The sequence below is a fragment of the Manduca sexta genome, chromosome 10 (genome assembly GCF_014839805.1).
Source record: "Manduca sexta isolate Smith_Timp_Sample1 chromosome 10, JHU_Msex_v1.0, whole genome shotgun sequence".
NCBI lineage: Eukaryota > Metazoa > Arthropoda > Insecta > Lepidoptera > Sphingidae > Manduca > Manduca sexta.
In genome coordinates this window covers 9,833,096-9,852,914 of record NC_051124.1, presented here as the reverse complement: position 1 = coordinate 9,852,914, position 19,819 = coordinate 9,833,096, and the positions used below count along the sequence as shown (strand labels likewise).

At 37.1% G+C, this 19,819-nt stretch overlaps 1 protein-coding gene across 2 annotated transcripts; it reads left to right on the top strand.

Moving 5' to 3' along the window:
- Positions 1-374: 374 nt before the first annotated feature.
- LOC115446691 (nuclear pore membrane glycoprotein 210) lies at positions 375-19,324 on the top strand. 2 transcript variants are annotated; one of them, XM_030173467.2, is made up of 29 exons: positions 375-682; positions 754-904; positions 1,171-1,291; positions 1,578-1,665; positions 2,032-2,262; positions 2,554-3,025; positions 3,440-3,525; positions 3,755-3,931; positions 4,549-4,680; positions 5,065-5,150; positions 5,363-5,526; positions 6,159-6,287; positions 6,616-6,758; positions 7,535-7,742; positions 7,915-8,034; positions 8,363-8,560; positions 9,089-9,331; positions 9,575-9,721; positions 10,069-10,179; positions 10,385-10,574; positions 11,084-11,184; positions 11,527-11,811; positions 12,001-12,173; positions 12,700-12,839; positions 13,457-13,638; positions 14,201-14,393; positions 14,624-14,875; positions 15,137-15,364; positions 15,737-19,324. In XM_030173467.2, exons 1-29 carry the CDS (start codon positions 522-524, stop codon positions 15,958-15,960), a joined length of 5,136 nt encoding a protein of 1,711 aa, XP_030029327.1. In that variant the 5' UTR covers positions 375-521; the 3' UTR covers positions 15,961-19,324. The 2 variants fall into 2 exon arrangements, with proteins under 2 accessions (XP_030029327.1, XP_037293056.1); XM_037437159.1 differs by lacking the exon at positions 3,755-3,931.
- Positions 19,325-19,819: the final 495 nt, after the last annotated feature.

Below are 19,819 nucleotides of genomic sequence, written 5' to 3'. Positions count from 1 at the left end.
TTTTCGATTGCATAATGGATGGAAAAATGAGGAAAGGGCTAAGTAAAATTGAATGAACAAATTTAACTGCCAAAAGAAAATAAATAGTGATTCGCGAGTTGAACGATTTCCATTTCACTATTTTTCTTTTATTAATACCTATGGCAAAGAAAAATTACGTCGCATAAACACCGCAATAAGTTGAATATTTTATTTTTGATTATGCTATAACAATTTCCATTAATAAAACATTCTTTGATGCATATTTTTTATACAAAATAGTTTCGATGTTTCACTTCTGCCGCACGTTCCACGACGCACACAATATTTTTTGGGGGACTTACCTATGTTTATAGGATTATTTTGGGGTATTATAACGCGGATATATAGCAACACTGTTGACCGCTGTCAAGTATTTTGTGCTAGACTCGTTATCGCTCAGTCGCTGTACATTTTAAAATATTTTAGGTTAACTGTGTTGTGATTAGTTTTTGTTGTGAAATAACAATTTTTTATACATGTGATTAATCGAAAAATACATTATGGAGAGCGGAAATATCGCAGCTATTTTTTTATTACTAATATCGTCAATATACCTATGTCAAAGTGCTAAAATAAATACGCCTAGAGTGCTGCTCCCCTGGTTTGAGAATTTGTATGTGAATTTTACGTTCGAAATTATAGATGGTGGCTGCTATGAGTGGTAAGTTATCTCATGAATCTCTGCATACTTTTGTGAGTGTTTACATTGTTAACGTAATGTTATTTCTGTAGGAGTTTATCGCGCGATGACATCATCGACTTGGAGCCCTTGTACGAAGATACCTGGGGGCATTGTTCGAGGTCCGCGCGTGTATCAGTCTCCAAGACATGTGTTTCGCCCGGCACTGTTATTATTCTCGCCCAGGAAGTGAACTCTGGTGAGGTTAGTATTGTTTTTAATTTGGCGGGAATATTTTACTCATTGACACTAACTTAGAATCACATGCGATTTAACATACCGACACAGATGGTTTTGTATTTAATTATAGCTTACGGAAAACATTAAGATATATTTATCCATAGTGTAAATATCCTTCAGGCCACAGGAAAAACTGTGACTGTTAATTAGTAATAAGTAACCGATTTCCTTCACATCTCCTTATAGGTAGCAGTTATTTATAAACTATGCATTCCGTTTCTCCATTCCAGATATTACGAGGAGATGTTGATGTTGATAAAGTAGACTCCTTAAAAGTGTTGAGTACTACTTGGAAATTGTATCTGGAGGAGGCACCAGAGGCATTTGAAGTCATTGCATCTGATGATCAAGGTGAGAATATTCATGTGCAGGGAATTTGTTAAGAGAAATATAGTATATCTAAAAAAAATAATTATTAAAGCAAGTACATTTATCAGATTCATAATAGAAATGTAAATAATTATGTAACTTAGTATTGGCATTATAAAATTTTGTTAAAATTCATTTTAAATATGTAAATTGTATGATAATCAAAGAAAGGGAAAATAAAATATAAATATTGAATTTATTTATTCATATTTATTCCTTAATTAGATCAGTTACAAAGTAATGAACATTTTTTTGTCATTGCTTACAGGAAATACATTTTCCACTTTGGAAGGAGTGCCATTTGAATGGTCTGTAAAAAACATTGGCAGTAGCATTGGCCAGGAAAACTTGGTGAAGTAAGTAGGGTGTTTTGTAACATAAGCTTTTAATTTTTACTTATAACTTGGTTGCTTGAATTAACTTATAACTTATAGAGATTGTTATTAGCAAGGGCATAGCTAGGGTGGGTGCAGGAATCCTATAAAAGTTTTGAGCTTACAGTAGCCTTGTGAGGTACAGGCCTTTCATCAAATTCGTTGAGGTTTTTTTGTGCTCCAGCAAGGCAAACATAGCAAAAAAATATTATAATAAATAATTAATATAATAGCATGCTTTTATACACCAACATTATAAATATATAACTCTTTGTTATTAAAAACCTACAGAACTACAATTTATTTTTTATAATTACGCCATGGTTGTAAAAATACATCTTATTTTAGTTTCGTTCAATGGAGCGACACAGACTATGAAGCGCCGCGTGGTGTAGCAGAGCTCGAGGCAATTGGTTTGCGATCATACTCTGTCCTGCTGTATGGGCAGGCGATGGGAGATTGCCAAGTAACTGTGTGTCTTGGAGACATCTGCACCAATGTGAACCTGCAAGTGGTTCCCAGTGTCGTTCTTACACCTGCCACTGCAATAATTGCATTGGGTGATACTTTACGATACAAGTAAGCTGACCATGTTTTTTAGTTGGGACTTAAAATTGAACCCAAAAAAAAATATTCAGTTATTATTATTTTTTATGGAATTTACAGGGTCTGAAACCAATGACTAATTGTGATAAAGTTCTTTATACTTTGTATAAATTGCAATTCGTTTCAATAAAATTCTATGACTTTTTAAACCAAGTACTCTAATAAGTATTCTTTAATTGAAATTGCTAAATGTCAATTCGTCTTTTTTCTAAAGTCATAAGGGATCCATTCATATTCCCGAACACATATTTTATATATTTTCAGAGTTGTTAAAGTATTTGCTGGCCGTCTGACAATCCAAAATATACAAGATACAGTATATTACACCAAACTACCTGAAAACAATATAGCTGATTTAGAAGATTCGGTCAGTCTAGTACGAGGCCTTCAAATCGGAACAACAAGCATATACCTAATGTCAGGAGCTACAGAAGTGACGTCAGCAGTCCTCACGGTGGCAAACCCTTACAGCATACGTGTAACTTTACGTCCATCTGGCTTGATCATTCGCGGAGAGAAATTCATAATACACAGCATATTATTAGACGCTGAAGGCCATGCCATAACTGCCGGAGATGAGGTGCTTATAAGGCTCTCTGTAGAGGGAGATGCTAATGTCGATCTATTACGGTCTACAGAGAATGGAACTTTGACAGATGCAATGGCTCAGAATGCGGGAACATTTACTGTTACAGCGAGATTGCATTCAATTGCTGGGAAGGTTATATCGCAAAAGGTATGTTAGATGCTATAATTTTCAATACATTGAATACTTTAGAGGTAAATTGATCAGTCTAGAGACGAAAAGTTTTTAGCACCACAATATATTTGTTTATTTTTTTTTATATAAACATGGTAATGGGACCCCATTGAACATAATGGTAAGTGGAGTGGGATCCAGTTGAATGTTACTGATGAGAGATGATTACCCCAAGGCAGTCACCACAATTATAATCCATACAGATGTGAAATGCATGACTTTACAAGTGGCTATTGATTACTAATTATCAAGTTACATTGCCGGTTTCTAATAATTTAAAAAAAAAAGGATGTAAAAATGTACATTGATCTTTAGAAATTTTATATATTTTTTTAGTTTAAATAATGTTATTTATGATAAACTATTAGGGTTATTATTATTTCTTGATAGGTTGAAGGCCAGGTTTCTGCTGTTGTTGAAGATCCATTAGAAGTGATACCACCGGAGCTTTATGTTGCATGGACAGAAACTAAACAGTAAGCTATTGTCTTTTGTAATCATACATTTTCCCAATAATTGTAGAGTAACACCATCTTGTTAACTAGTAATGTCTTAATTTTTGGATCAAATTAAATTATTGCACTATGAAATATATTTAAGGTTTGGGCTTTACATCTCATCAACAATATCGAATACAATTACTTTCTTATAGAATAAGTTTAAAGTTTCTAACTTTCGTATAAATTTATCCTCACTCTCCCCCAGAGAAGTGCAGTTAAAACATCGCGGCGGAGGCGAGGAGCCGGTGACTTGGTCGTTAGGTGAGACGGTGACAGACGCTTTCTCGCTCACTCCCGCGGGTGATATGTTGGTGCGCGGCGTGGGCAGTGTTGCGGTGCACGTGCACTTGACTAGACACCCACACGTACGGGCTACTGGCAGGTAAAATTAAAAAAAATATATAATGGACTATAGAGTATTAAATTTTGTGTTGTTATTTTTTTATTAAATAATGATTAGTGTTTACGTTATAATGAATGATCATTGTACGGTGCAACCGTACAAATTTGCAATCTCAGCATTTTATTCTATTACGCAAATATCGATACTTCTAGCTTCAGTTCCCGTACCGCTGAGCAACAAGCCGCGCGTGCTCATATCAAGCAATTATCAATAAACAATTAGTTTCATCCCATCATTAACATTTTATAGTGTTAAGTTTATATCAATAAACTGTCGATCATTTATATCAAGTGTTGTTCTTTATCAAATCATCATCAAAACAAACTATAAGGTGTGTGGTGCTGAACCTAGACCGTACAATCATCAAAATACGCACTAAAGAGATACATGTATTTATTTTCAAATTGCATGAATAGATTAACACAAAAGTATATAAACAAATAAACATTTAGAAATAAGAAAATGCTATGAAATATTTCGTTATTGGAAACTTACCTCCACACAAAATTTTTAACTAAATTGTAAACAAATTTTGCGTCAATTATATGGCATCTTATGTTATAGGACAATTAATATTTGTGTTTTATTATTTGTAGAGTATGGTCATCCCCAATGGAGTTGCTGCAAGTGTCTAGTTCCGGCCTCGCTCGCGTCGGCCGCCCGCACCAACTGCACATAGCTCTTACCGCCGCGCACCCCTCCAATGGCGAGCTGTACAACTACCATGTGTAAGCCAATATTATTAATGAAACCCTATAATTATTTATTTATTTAAGGACATCCAACGAAGGATACACGACATATAAGAAAATGAATGGTGAAGCATTATTACAAATTAAAAATGTGACATGCTCCTTCAATTATAGGAAACCACAACATGCAAATTTATATTTTGGTACAGCGTGTAATATTGTATTATATATTTATAAATATTAAGATCTGCATGTAGATATTTTTAACCGGTCTGAAGTTAGCTGACTTAAACACAATAGTTCCATGACGCTTCTTGAAACCGATTTCAGGCTTTTTATGAAGATAGTTAAAATTATAAAATATAGAGAAATGTATTTGAGAAAAACTATTCTAAAAATCGTGTTTATGTTCTGTGATAGATGTGACTGCGCTTCGTTTGCGGTTTCTTTGCTGGAGGGTCCGGAACCACAGAATTTCACATCCGCGCCATGGATACAACCAGCCGGTGGGTTGCGATCTTTTATGTCGATATTTATTTTCAAATGTAAACATAATTAATTATCCTTACATCTCTTTAAAGGATAAATATTTTTTTTTACATTCGTTTACAGATTACAAACTCACAAATCTACATACCTACACACGCACATGCGCATTACGTACGCTCGTTCGAAAGTGCGCACACTATACAATGTTATTCCACTGTTTGTATTACAGAGGGCGCGTGCTGCGTGATCGAGGTGGTGTTCGTGTCCAGCGGCGTGAGCACGCTGCGCGTGAGTCGCGCGCGCGTGGCGGACACGGCGCGCGTGGCGGTGTCGGCCGCGCCCGCGCTGCTGTGGCCGCACAAGGCCGCCGCGCTCGTCGGCGCCACGCTGCCGGTACGTACTCACTTTGTATACTAAAACCATTTAAACCATTTATTTCATTACACACACATAAATACAACAAAAAAGTATAAAAGAAAAAAAAAACAAACACACACACACAGTTAACAATACCAGGCACAAAAACTGATTGCTTGCACAATGTGTGGTAGAAGGGATACCAGCTCAGTATACGCTGCAAAACAGCACTGATTTTCAGCTGAACCCCACTGTTATTATAGCACAACAAATCTTTTTGAGTGTACGGTCAGCTACAGCATACAAAGAGATTATACATATATTGGGAATAGTGCAACATTAATAATTATGGGTACAACAGATAATCACATACAGAACACGTATTTACATGATTAGTTATGTTATGGAATGGAACTATACTTATTATTTCCACACAGTCTATCACACCTTCTAATCTCAAAAGGGGTAAGTAGTGGTACCACCATTGCATTCATTTTTTGTACATATCTACCTATGATGAGAATACAGGGCGAGCCCATTGCCAAGCTCAAAGTTCAAACTTTGGGTTGGTACTGAGCAGAAATAAAACAATAATTTAGCTTGACTCGAGCATCGAATTCGAGAAGTTAAGCGTTATAAAAGCATGAATGCTATTTGATTGTTTGTAGGTGATAGCAGAAGGCGAGTCGTTAGTACCGCAGGCGAGCGAGTCGCGCGTGGCGGAGCTGACGCCGCGTGATGGGCCGCCGCCGTACAACCATCCCGACGTGCATCTGTTTACGCTCAAGTGTCATAAGGTGTGTGGGTATATACATAATATTATCTACTAATAAATCTATTGATCAGTCAATCATCTAACTGATAAATCTTACATTCAGACCCTCAATCAATCAGTCTATCAATCTACCATTCAACTACAACCTTTGTGTTTTTCTATTGTTATTATTTATATTACTAGAGACTTGACGCCCTCACACACATATTATTTAATTATTATATTACTAACTTGTACCCCGCCACAGAGACTTTATTACCCCCTAATTAACTTGTACTAAATTCTAATATCCCTTTAGCCTTTAGTTTGTTGTTGTTATGAAACAAACTCACTGGTGACCATGGTTGCAGAAAGGCGAAACGTCCCTGGAGCTGTGGTCGCGCGGTGCGTGGGAGAGCGAGTCGCTTCGACTTGAGGCTGCGTGTGCGCCGGCTGTAGCGCGGCTCCGTCTCGAGCCCCCTGACACGCCCGGCAACTGCTCTAGCCCGGCCAGGTAAGACAATATGGCTGATAGATAACTAATACGACGGCAGTAAAATATAGGTGTAATGCATTACGTTACAAGTTGAGAGGGGTGGAGGGGACAATGAAGTGTAACATTACTGGACAAGGGGGCGGATTATAAGTTTAGTGACGTCACATATCAATATTATCAATATATCATATGTCAAACTCCCCGTGATGTGTGATGTCGATCTTATAAGAAAACTAGCGACCCGCCCCGGCTTCGCACGGGTGCAATGCTGACTATTTAATGGATATTATTATTATACATATAAATCTTCCTCTTGAATCACTCTATCTATTAAAAAAAACCGCATCAAAATCCGTTGCGTAGTTTTAAAGATTTAAGCACACATAGGGACAGAGAAAGCGACTTTGTTTTATACTATGTAGTGATAATCACTAATTCTGGAACTGCTGTTTCCATTTATTCAGTTCTGGGTGTGAAATTGCAAAACCTGTGACGTCACACCAAGCGAGTTAGTCCCACGAATGAGTCCATTTGTGACTCGGATGGAGAGTGGGGTCAAAAAATCATGAAATTCATATTTAACAAGTCATATTTATAATAAAAAGTGCCCTTGCATCTTTCTAAAACTGTCTCTTTCAAATTAACCTTTATTTTATACACTAGTCCAAATAAGATTTAAAATTTACATTACATCTATTTTAGATTTTCATGTGTTCTAATAATATATTAAATATTATTATTTTTTTAATATAATTGTATAGTAACAAATAAACGTAATGTTCTATTTTGTATAGAATTTGGCTCCGTCCCGGTCACGAGGTGTCGGTGAAAGTGATGTTGTTCGATGCGATAGGCAGAGAGTTGCTCGACGAGCGCGGCCCGCGGGTGTCATGGGATATTGACCCTAACCACATCGGCATAGAGTACAGATCCACCGACAGGTTGTTTGTACAGACACATCCAGATTTTGAACCTGTACCGGTGCCACAAAAGTTTTATCAGGTATATACGGTTTTTACTTTATTATAACTATATTTAGAGTTGGATATTGAATGGCACGATTTTTTAACTTCTAGATTATATTTAATGTGTTATATGACAATGATTAACTATTATTTATGATAATATATTAATTTACTACTATTATTAAAGCAATTGTTATTTTTTTTGTCAGTTGGTGATCGCAAATGAAAAAGCCATTGGCTGGAGTGGTGTTCTTAAAGCCAGTATTGATGATGTAACTGCCAGTATTCAAGCTAAAGTCGTCGCACCGTTAAAATGCGAGCCATTGCAAGTATGTAGATAGGGTTGCAGTGAGATTTTATCATTTAACTTATTGAAAATATTTTAACAAGTTAGTAGATGTCGCCGAAAATTAAATGTTAAATAGACGATAATAGTAATTTTTATATTATGAATATCTATTCTTGACCATTGAAACATGTAAAAGTTATATATTCGTTCCTGTTTCTAAAATATTTTTTCTTCAATTATTTATCGCAGTACGCAATGTTTTACCTACTTTATTTCCCACTGTGCTTAAAATATAACCTCGTTAAAGAATCTTATATCGATAATAATATATTTAACTATACACTAAGATAAACTGATAACCATCACAGGTTCACATGGCTTGGGAAGGCGAGAACTCGAGCTCCGTCGGCACGGTCCGCGGCGGCAGCGGCAAGTACCTGGTGGAGGCGGGCGGGGGGGCCGCGGGCGCGGTGCGGGGCGGAGAGCTGTTACTGCAGGCCCCCGCGCCTGGACTCTACCACGTGCGAGTGGCCGACATGTGCGTGCATGATGAACACACTGTTGAGGTAAGGGGTGTGTAATGTACTAGCGACCCGCCCCGGCTTCGCACGGGTGCAATATTTCTCCGCTATTTAATGGATGTTATTATACATATTAACCTTCCTCTTGAATCACTCTATTTATTATAAAAAACGCATCAAAATCCGTTGCGTAGTTTTAAAGATTTAAGCATACAAAAGTAGGGCCAGAGAAAGCGACTTTGTTTTATACTATGTAGTGATATTGCGCATGAATGTTAAGAAATCGACTAGTAATTACGTAATACTTTTTTTAACGGCAACGGCAGTGTCTCCATTGCACCTGATGGTGAGGTGGTGTCCATAGAGTTATGGTTGACGAGAAACGATTATTGCAAATTGGTCTGGTTGTTTGAATGAATAATTTCATCAAGCTTATCTATACATAGAAATGGCTTTCTTAGAAAAGTACCGTAATATTAAAGTCATCATAACGTTATTAAATTTATGGAAGTTATTGTTGAATTATAAAGGAATTTTATTGTAAAAATGCAAATATTTAAATTAAAAATTTAGGTGCACATGGAAGAAATATTTAGCGTAGAAGTGTCGACATCGCGCGCTGTGAGTGTCGGCGGGTGCGTGCCAATATCAGCTCTAGTGAAGGGCATATCGCAGCGTTACTTATCGATAAGTAGCTCGCCGGAGTGGCGAACACATGGACACGTGATCGTTAGGGATGGTCAGCTCTGCGGAATTAAGGAGGGTACAGGAAGAGTGAGGGCTGCTGTTGGCGGCGTGTGGAGTTCTGATGTTGAGGTAAGAGTTCTTTTTGTTCATGTTCTTTTATCGATATCGATGTTGTATACTATACGTAATTGTGTGAACAAGTAATATAATTTATCGATATTTATTTATCAGGTTTGGTTAAATGGCTTACTGTAAATATATTTTTCAACTTTATACGTTCATGATCGAAAATCGATAAACATTACGAGTAATACAATTGCAATATTTATCGATATTATTACATGTAATTACATTGTCGAGTAATGTGTCCAGATCGGTGTGTTCGGCGCCTTGCGCGTGGAGGTGAGTCACGCGCGCATCGCGGTGGGCGCCAAGCTGCAGCTGCGCGCGCGCGGCGGCCCGCCCGCGCACCTCGCCGCCGCGCACTACCGCGCCGTGCCGCCGCACCCCGCCATAGAGGTAACAATAATGAACCTTATGTCCTGCTACAAATTGAATGAATCTTATAGTTTTATTAATAAAGAGATTGAAAATCATGTACTTAATTCTGTATAGGTACCAATAATGAACCTTATGTACTGCTCTAACATTGATTAAATATTTTATACTTTCATTCATAAAGTTATTTACAATCATGTACTTAATTCTGTATAATTGGAAATGTAAACACACTTTAAAATATTACAAAAATATCTTTTTCATTTTGTTTTTACTTGTATCTGATACTAATAGTATTATTAGTCAAGACAGACTTATACAGCACCTACTCTTTGTTAGTCATTTTAAGTCAATGTATTTTGCTCCAGGTGACCTCAACGGGCTTAGTGCACGGACTTGCAATGGGAACGGCCCGCGTCAAACTTGTGGCTGTCGACGGCGCCAATGTAGAAATCGATAGTGCCGAGGCGGAAATAGAGGTAAGTACTAATGTTGACATTATTTGATGTTCGATGCATAGCAAAAGACTATAGGGCCGCCGTCACTACATTTCGGTTTTCTGTAAAACTACGATACCATCTCAACAAAACCGATCCATTCATGTTGAAAAAACTCCTCCTAATGATCCTGTGGTAGACCTAAAATATAGTATAACATAAGATAATCAATAATGTTTGTTGGCAGGTGGTACCAGTAACGGGTATCCAGGCGCGCGCGGCGACGCGCACGCTGCTGGTGGGTGCGCCGGCGCCGCTGTGGCTGGAGGCGGAGGGGCTGTCGGCCGCGTCGCTCGCCGCGCTGCACCCGCCGCCGCGCGTCACCTGGAGTCTGCGCGACCCCGTCAGCGCAAGGCTGTACACATCCTACAACGATGGTAATAATCAATCTTACGTACGCGAACGTATTTTATTTATTTATTTGCAAGAATCATTGTAACAGTTACAGGTTTCACCGTTTTCACGGCATGTAAATTTATTTGTAGATAATCCGTACGCTTCATAATCCATATAAGAACCAACAGGGTATCAAACAAGATACAAGCTATTGCTTAGTTTGAAACACAGTAGTGTGCAATACGACTCCGCGTCCTTTTATTGTGATTGGTTGAGAATCTAACACGTGACTGAAAGTTTGGTCTCTCGATCAATCACAAACGTCAAAATTAAACGACATCAATTTACAAGGCGCGTTTATTCGGACGTTCTAAGGGGTGGATCTATTATTTAATACGCCTTAAGGATATACATGTAACATATTTGTATTTATTTTATTAACATGTTTATAGAAAAAAATTCAGATAGCATGTTGGATTTCGATCACTTAAATGCTTCGTAAACGATATACTAGTTGTTTATTCACATAAAAGTGTTATACATGTTACAGATTTACTCGAAAGATCCATAGCGGAAGGTTTGTCTGTGAGAGTGGTTCCATTGAAGCCTGGAGTAATCACCATCGACGTTAGAGTACGAAATATGGGACAGGTTAGTGTCTACTGAGAAATATTAATGTGTTTAAACTACCAACTTAATACTGAACTAACAGCTGAATTTGTATAAGACTAAGATAATATAACTGTTTTAATAACCTTAATTACTTCGTAAAAATGGAATACGTCTTTAGTTGTGACGATATTTTGGATTACTGAATTGTTAGTATTGCAAAAGATTTTGATTTAATTATAGGGTATTCAATAACGAAACAATCTATACTGACACAATATCAAGATCAATTAAGTATATATTGACCATAACTCGATAATTCGACTTCACTACATATTAACATACTTATCAAAATTCTAAAAGGTCCAACACTTATATTCACAGGTGGCAGAAACCCGCTCATGGGATAGCACCATAGAGATTGTAGCCATCTCAGACATAACGACATCTGTCAAAGGATCATCAAAGGACATGACTTCTGGCGATCGGCTTGCTCTAGCCGTTGGAGCTGTGGTACGCCTTCAATCTTCGCCAAGGAGTAGCTGGAAGGCATATAGAGAGGGTGTGTTTAATGTCACGGCGAATGGGGAGCTCAGAGCGCTTGCGCCAGGGTACGGTGTGGTCGTGGCACATCATAAGGATGAGAGAATCAACGTTTACAGGGAAACGGTGAGTTGATTGTGGAGTGTATGGTTTGGTATTTATTTTTGCAATTTAAATCTAAATGAAAAGACATTTTGAATATTAAATGTCGATATATTTTAATTTTAGATACATGTACATACAATGGTGTGTTCCAGCGTACGTCACAGGCAAATAATTTATAGAAACGCAGGAGTAATAAATCGCTATTCGCAGGTGATTCACGTGGAGGTGTCGGTGCCGCAGTACTGCACGGCGGAGGCGGGCGCGGAGGAGGGCGCGGTGCGCGTGCGCGCGCGCAGCTCGGTGGGGCGCGCGCTGCTCGCGCCGCACGCCGACGTGTCCGCGCACCCCGCCGCGCTCGCGCACGCGCAGTATGCGCACGATAGGTACCAATCACTTCTACATTATTTATGTGGTTTTATATACAAACACGGCTTTAAACGTCAACTTATAAAACTGATTTTTCTTAGTCGAATAATTATTAATTAAGTAAGTATTGCCCGCGTGAATACCCTTTCCCTAACCCGGTACAAAAGTCCCTAAAATACTGTAGGACGCCAGCGGCGATATTTATTTAAAAAGACCTACGTGTGCCAAATATTTCTGAATCTCATTCCAACAATCATCCGAACATTTTAATAACTTTCATATTTATAATATAAGTAGGATTAACTACATAAGAAATCACGTGTCGTAAAACAGTTGAATAGAGTATTTAAAATAGTAAAAAAATTATAACATAATCAACATACCCGAGCCTTACATTCAAACTTAAACCCATAGAATTGATAAATAGAGAAAGATGGAGAAGTCTCACAAAAGCTACAAGAAATTTTTCATAATATTTGGTAACCACGACCTGTCCGCTAGGAGCGTACGACTAATATAATATGTTTATAAATTTGGTTACAGCGTGCTAGGAACAGAGTTGTTGATAGCGGGCGTGGAGCCGGCGGGCACCTTCATGACCTTCAGCAGCACGGTGGCGGGCGTCACCGTCACCGACGAGGTCTGGGTGCCCGGCAACGACGCCAGCACTGAGAGGATTGTCGGTAAGGGTCAATATACAATAATATTGATAGGATTCATTCTTGTTGGGAATATGGTTGTCATTTAAACTTTGTTTTAGATTATAGATTTATAAGAGTTTTTCATGATTGTTAGAATTATAACGACTCGAATAAGTACTCCTTGCCAGCTAATGCGTAATTTATTTTAAGGATTATTGAACCTTAATATTCTAAATCTTGCGCTGAATTTTCTAACTTAGTGAGTAGACTGTGTGTTGTTTGTGATATAATTGAAGTTTATTTTTTAACTCGGAAATATGTTCAGTGAGACTTTTGCTCAAGGAAAAGGTTCCACGCAAACATAATATAATATAACAGCCCTGTATTATATACTGTCCCACTGTTGAGCACTGGCCTCCTCTACTACTGAGAGGGATTAGGCCTTAGTCCACCACGCTGGCCTAGTGCGGATTGGTAGACGTCACACACCCTTGAAATTCCTATAGAGAAGTTCTCAAGTATGCAGGTTTCCTCACGATGTTTTCCTTCACAATTAATGCAAGCGATAATTCTCAAAGAATACACACATATATTTTTTAGAAAAGTACGCCACGCAGATATAGGCTCGATGAACAATAAAGATTATGATTTGTTGTTAGCGACGGGCGGTTGGTTGGTGTGCCTGCGCGGCGAGGGCTGGCGAAGTGGCGCGGGCGTGGCGCTGGCGGGCGCGCGCGGCGTCACGCTGGCGCTGCTCACGGCGGCGGCGGGCGCCAAGCACACGCTGCGGCGCGAGCGCCCCGTAGCGCTCCTCACGCTGCACCAGCTGCCCGTGCAACAGGTCAGCCTGACGTATTATCGCACGTCGCATTACCAAACCAAAAAGAGACTCATACACAACCTATTAAAAATACGGTTTATAGATTAAATATATATTTTTATTATAGTTTATAAAATAAATTAATTGATAAAGCCTGCTTATTTGTATAGATATGGCGGTATAATTACCATTTTTTTTTTGTGTGCATTATTATGTACTTCGACTTAATACACACAAAAAAAAAAATTATAGTCGTATTTGATTTGGATTTGAATTTAAAACTGTGTAATTATTCATAAATCTTTGTAAATTCCCGCCAATAATTATGCACCGTAAATGTATAAAACGAATGCTGAAGGCTGTTCTCTCGGGGGAGGGTCTTAGTATGCGCGTTTGAATTGCATACAATTGATTTGGTTAAAAACGAGGAATATTAAGCTTTGTGGACTTTATAATGCCCGATTTCAATGTTGGTCATTATCTGTAATATTTTATTAAAGTAAATGTATCGATGACGTTATGAAAATAATAAGCTGTATTGTCTATGGTCGACTTTATATAGCAACATTTTATACAATCGCAGTTGGAGTTCTTGGCAGGCGAGTGGCCCGCAGCCCTGGTCCCGCTCACGACGACTGCGGCCGGTCTCACGCAGGGTCCAATCATATGCACGGAGGAACAGAAGTACGCGCTAGAGGGCGTGCAAGTGAACCTGCCTTACACTTGCCGCACTGAAACGCCGCACATCGCGGAGCCCGCGCTTGATATTATTAACGGTAAGTGATGTTCATTTTTAAGGCTAGACATAGTCTTTCGTGTTTAATAAACATCCTCGTATGTAGGTAATGTAAAAATCCTTTGAGGGACCCTTTGTTCAACATTGTACTTAAAATATTCCAATGATGAGGTTGGAATACGTCGTTATTAAAATCGATAAAGAAACCGACTAGAACATTTTTTTTTTTTTCATTTTTGAACAGTGTCTGACCCATATAACATTTCGCAGGACAAATGGGTTGCAAAATAATCCCAGGCGTGCCTATCACCGAGGCTATGGACGTGGAGGTGTGCGCGGAGTGGGGCGTGATGCGCGCGTGTCGGCGTACGGCGCTCGTCCCGGCGATAAGGGTGTCGCGCGAGCGTGTGTCCGCGGCGCATGCGCCCGCGACCTTCAGCGTGCTCGGCCATCCGCGCGCGCTGCGGCTCGTCAAGATTACCTCCTCGCCTGGACTCAAAGTCGACTCTGTGGCCAAGGAAGGTGTGTTGCTGTTTTGTTTCAAAAGACGTCAGTTGCGCTATATTTAAATTTGGGCTTCGTATGAAATTTATTATTACACAGCACCTCGGTTCATAAAATCATGAAAAATGTCTGTTGTAAAAATTTGCAAAAGTAAGGAATTTTAAAAAGAGATGTACTTAATTAATTTTTTTTATAATTTATTCAATTAGACATATTTCAAAAATAAAATTACCGAAACTTAATCTTCTTGAATAAGGTATAATTTAAAACTTGTTTCAGATGAAATAATCGTGACAGTGTCAAACGATGTATCGTCAACTTGTGGTCTCGGAGGTTATGGTTGGGTAAATGTGCACTCTAAACTCACTGCACAAGAGCTCAAAGTCGACGTTCAGAGGGAGTGTGACGTCGCGTACGGCACGGTGCTGGGCGCTTTGTTCTCCCTCATAAGGCCATATTTATCCACCCTGGCCACTATTGTTGCTGCTATCGGAGCCTATATTTACAGTAAGTAAAGTGGTGTTCATCAATCATTTTTACAGTATAGTTATTTTTATATAACCGAACTTGCATACTTCTATATAATTTTTGTTCTTATTTTTATCAAATGTATGTTATATAAAATTAAATTCTAACACCTCTCTGTTGATAAAATCGTTCATATCTCGTATAAAATCAACCAGTTATAATAAGCTATTGTATTTCGGCAGAAAGGGTTATGTGAAATTATCAGGAATTACGATGAGTGCAAATAATATTTGAAATATGAATTACTGTCTCATTTAATGTATTATACAGATTTAACATTTATGTATCTTTAAATAATATATAAATAATCTGACGCCCTGTAATTTACTAATGAAATACATAATTTTTCAGTCCAATCGAAGCTGCAACAGAAGATAATGGTACGCATGCCAACGGCGCCGGCTCAGACAGCGGCGATGCCGTTGCCGGTGACCCCCGCGCCGGAGTCCCCCACGCCGCTGTCGCCCCGCCCGCGCCAGTGGTCGCGCAGCCCCCCTGCTGCCATGCTCCCAGCCGCCCCTGCGTACGGAGACGCGAGTTTCTCACCCAACTCCCAAAGAAGGCTCATGCAATAACGTTAAAGTGTATTGCGAACGTTGCGCCGTATCGGCGTTAGAATTATCGTTAGTGAAATAGACAATGTTTGTGAGACTTGAAAGTGAGTAAAAATGACTTATCGATATTAAGGAATGTGTTACGTCACTATTGCAGGTTGCGGTTAAAGTTTTGGTTGTATGGTTTGTTGTGTTTTGACATTAATGTCATTTAAATTGACATTCGATGCTTCGTACAAAAAATTTAAAGGGATAAGGAAAACTAATTACAAGAATGAATAAAACATCTAATATATGTCGACACTAAAAATTGAGTTATCGGCAATTGATTATAATCGATTACTACATGTCGAAACCAAAAAAGGAACCACAGGAACCTATGAGCATCGACAAGATTCTGAAAATATGGGTGAGTTGGGCAAAGAGAATCGAAAACGAAAAACGTATTATCCGCCACGTTGAATAAACGATCCTAACTTATTTCGATCCATCTCAAAAATGTACTAATTAGAACAATTTTTACTGGCTTACAAATAATTTATTAGGATTGGTTCTTTCTCGAAATCGGATTGAAGATTGAAATTGGGATCGTTTATTGAAAACAACTGTACATTTAGTACATGTTTTAGTTAATCAACACTAATGTAAAAGAGACATCGACCATGAAAATAAAAACCATAAACAGAATGGTGCATGTTAAGCCGCGAAGAGTTAGCATTGCGTATCCCAATCCCTAACTGCGGATTGATGGTAAATCCATTTGTGAGCATCACAAACAAACTGTTCTTATTGGTACATTTTTACTGACGATCCAAAAGCAGCTGCTATGATCTTTGAAATCGGCGGTAAAAGGATAACGTGTTTTCTTTTGTCATACGACATGTTATTGATAAAATATAGTTTGAATTTAGTAGACTGAGGTCTGTATTTACAAATGTTACTTGGCTAAGGTATGGAGCCAGGTAAGATAAGTCTGTTTCTCAGTGCTTACAGCGTAACAATCTTCGCAGTGCGTAGGTATAGGGGCACTGTGATTGACTAATTTCAACTTTACTTCAGTTGCCTGTCATATAAAAAAACTGAATAAAGCCAACGAAAACTATGTAATTGGCTACACTATGCATCCTCATAGTGTGATTTGTGAATATGGTTGACGGAATTCATGAAAAAAATTAAGAGTGTTATATTTTGCTTTTGTATGGAATAGAAATCCAAATGTTCGTTTTTACTGTGTCAAAGAAGAAAAACTAAATTTATTACAGTGGTTAATTATTTGCTCTTCAGTCTTATGATTCTTGTTCCTAATTTATTGAATCAGTTGACAAGTCAACTCAATTGATAGTGTGGTGATTGTTTTTTTTTATATTGTTTCTCACATTGGTCTCGATCCATTTTAACTTTAGTATAACTATAAACGTATTTTATGTTTTCTAGAAACTAGTCTTATTCGCATTATATTAAAACGACGTGGAAATAATATCGATCAATATCGATATTCATAGACTGCGAATTATCAAGTACAAAATATTGAACAAATTTCTTGATAATAACGTTTATATTATTCTCAACTCTTTAAAGTTAATCGTGACTAGTAAATGCTCGCGGCTTCGACCGCGTGATTTTTTCTGGCATAATTCCCGCTTTATATTTTCCCCGGGATAAAAAGCAATCCTAAATCCTTCCCAGGGTTTCAAAGTATATACATACAAAATTACATCAAAATCGGTTGAGTTTTTTGGGCTTACCGCGTTCCGAGAGACTCCATGGGGACCTTGTGCTATTATGTGTAATGTAAGTGTAACTGTGCAGTAAGTTTATTGATTCGATTTCTTACCTCATGACTTTCGTCGCTGTATTATCAAAATGTCGTTTGTTTAAATATTCTATTTCGGGAAACATAATTTTTTATAGTACTATGTAAAAAGTTTTTTTTTTATTTATTCAACCATAATAACATTAAAAAGAAATTGTAACTAGTACATGAACATTTGTAAACACATGACAGTTTGCATTATGTTTTTCATAAATATCAAACATACATTTTGATATGACAGCGACATTAACAGTTGTGATTTAAATTGTTTTGTATTGTAACTACTTCTACTTTACCGAAGTATCTCATTTGTTCTTATGAAAATATTCCTGGTCGTCCAAAGAAAATACCTTTTTTTATTGTTTTTATTTATTTTTTTTGTTTTTTTTTAAATCATAGTGTGATAAATAAGCTGTAAAACGAAATAAAAAAGAATAATCTGTTTGGTTGTGTTTTAAAATTATTACAAATAGTGGATACTGTGTAACATTTATTGGAAAGGGTACGAAATATATTACAAGGGTTTAGTCAGCATACTTTAGAATTAGACTACAATGATAAAATGTAAGGAATGGCAGCTAAAATATACATTACAATAGTGTGATGTCTAGACTTAAATTATCTAAAATATCACATATAGCAGGTGACCTAATAGTATTTTTTCCTTTATTCCATTAAAATACGAGATATACATTAGATTTTAATAAAAAAAAATAGAAATGGGTATCTAGAAGAGATATCACATTATAAATGTGCAGTTAGAATTTTTATTTATATGTAAATGACAAAGTTGTGATGAGTTTTCATAAATCCTGCATAGAATTATGGACACAACCCATAGTAACAAATACTATGTAGATCACATGTCAGATTGACGTTCATTAATAAATACTAAGAAGCGCTTATATGAATGACAATAAGACATAGTGAAACTATACAGTTGCAGCAATTGATTAATAGATGCTGGAAAATCAGAATCATCAATCAATGTAAGATTTAGCCAAAAATTACCTTATTTTAGGGATGTAAATTATATAAACCAACCAGACACTTTTGTAACCTAACTGAAAAGCAACCATGAACATGGTGAAACTTTTGACAGAAAAACCCGCAGTCATTCTTATGAGTTGATAGTAAATGTTACGAAATTCTGATTTACTAAATATGTTTAGCCTGGTTCTAGATTAAGATTTTAATTTGTTTTTTCTTTCATTGATTCCATTGATCTGCCGCCACTGCCTAATTTTTGTTCTATTAATGGGATTTTGTTTTTATGATCTGAAAGGCTCTGAACTTAATTTAGATAAACCAAAAATTTCATATCGCAATTTCCTGCGGCATTTTGATTAATATCTAGAACTACAAATTTGACAAAAATTAAAAAAAACAAAATCTTAGAAGTGAGTGGATTTGTAATAGTTTTATTTAAATTTATGTAAGTACTTATATACTTACTACAACTTGTGACTTAGCATTATGACTCAAAATAAATGTATGTTAACATATATTTTGTAAGAAATTTTGTGATGCTTGGAAATAAAATATTTTTCGTGAAAATTATATGTGTATTTTTATTAAAATTCTACAGTATTTATAGTTGTTCGTAATTATTAGTAAAATTACAATAAGCAAATAAATTTATGATTACCATTATTACAATATTTTAAATTACAATTAATTACAAAATAGTGTACCCGGTGAATACTCTCGATATACCGTAATCTATAATAATCAACGGCCAATACCGTCTTACCCAGTGTCGTCATGTGAACAATAATTATTATGGTACATGCACAGAAATTTGGCCCTTATCTACCGTCAGGAAAGATGATATTATTACCTTGATACTGTCATATTACACCGTATTACCAATGTATTAATTGCATATGGTTGCCGAAAAACCCTAATAAATGAACTCAAATTGCAAGTCCCCAATTTTTTTCATTAGCTCTCGAGTCCTGCCTCATTAAAGTTGATTTTACTGATTCCTGGCATAAAAGTTCACCGTCAATTAATAATTCTCGAGTTACACATGGAGACATTGATATTACAGTGTTTTATTTCACC

Excerpts from the sequence above, each read along its gene's own strand:
- LOC115446691 (XM_030173467.2), top strand. The coding sequence starts at position 522 with ATGGAGAGCGGAAATATCGCAGCTATTTTTTTATTACTAATATCGTCA. Across the intron at positions 5,527-6,158 it reads TCGTCGGCGCCACGCTGCCG|GTGATAGCAGAAGGCGAGTC; the intron begins GTACGTACTCAC and ends GATTGTTTGTAG. Across the intron at positions 11,185-11,526 it reads GAGTACGAAATATGGGACAG|GTGGCAGAAACCCGCTCATG; the intron begins GTTAGTGTCTAC and ends TTATATTCACAG.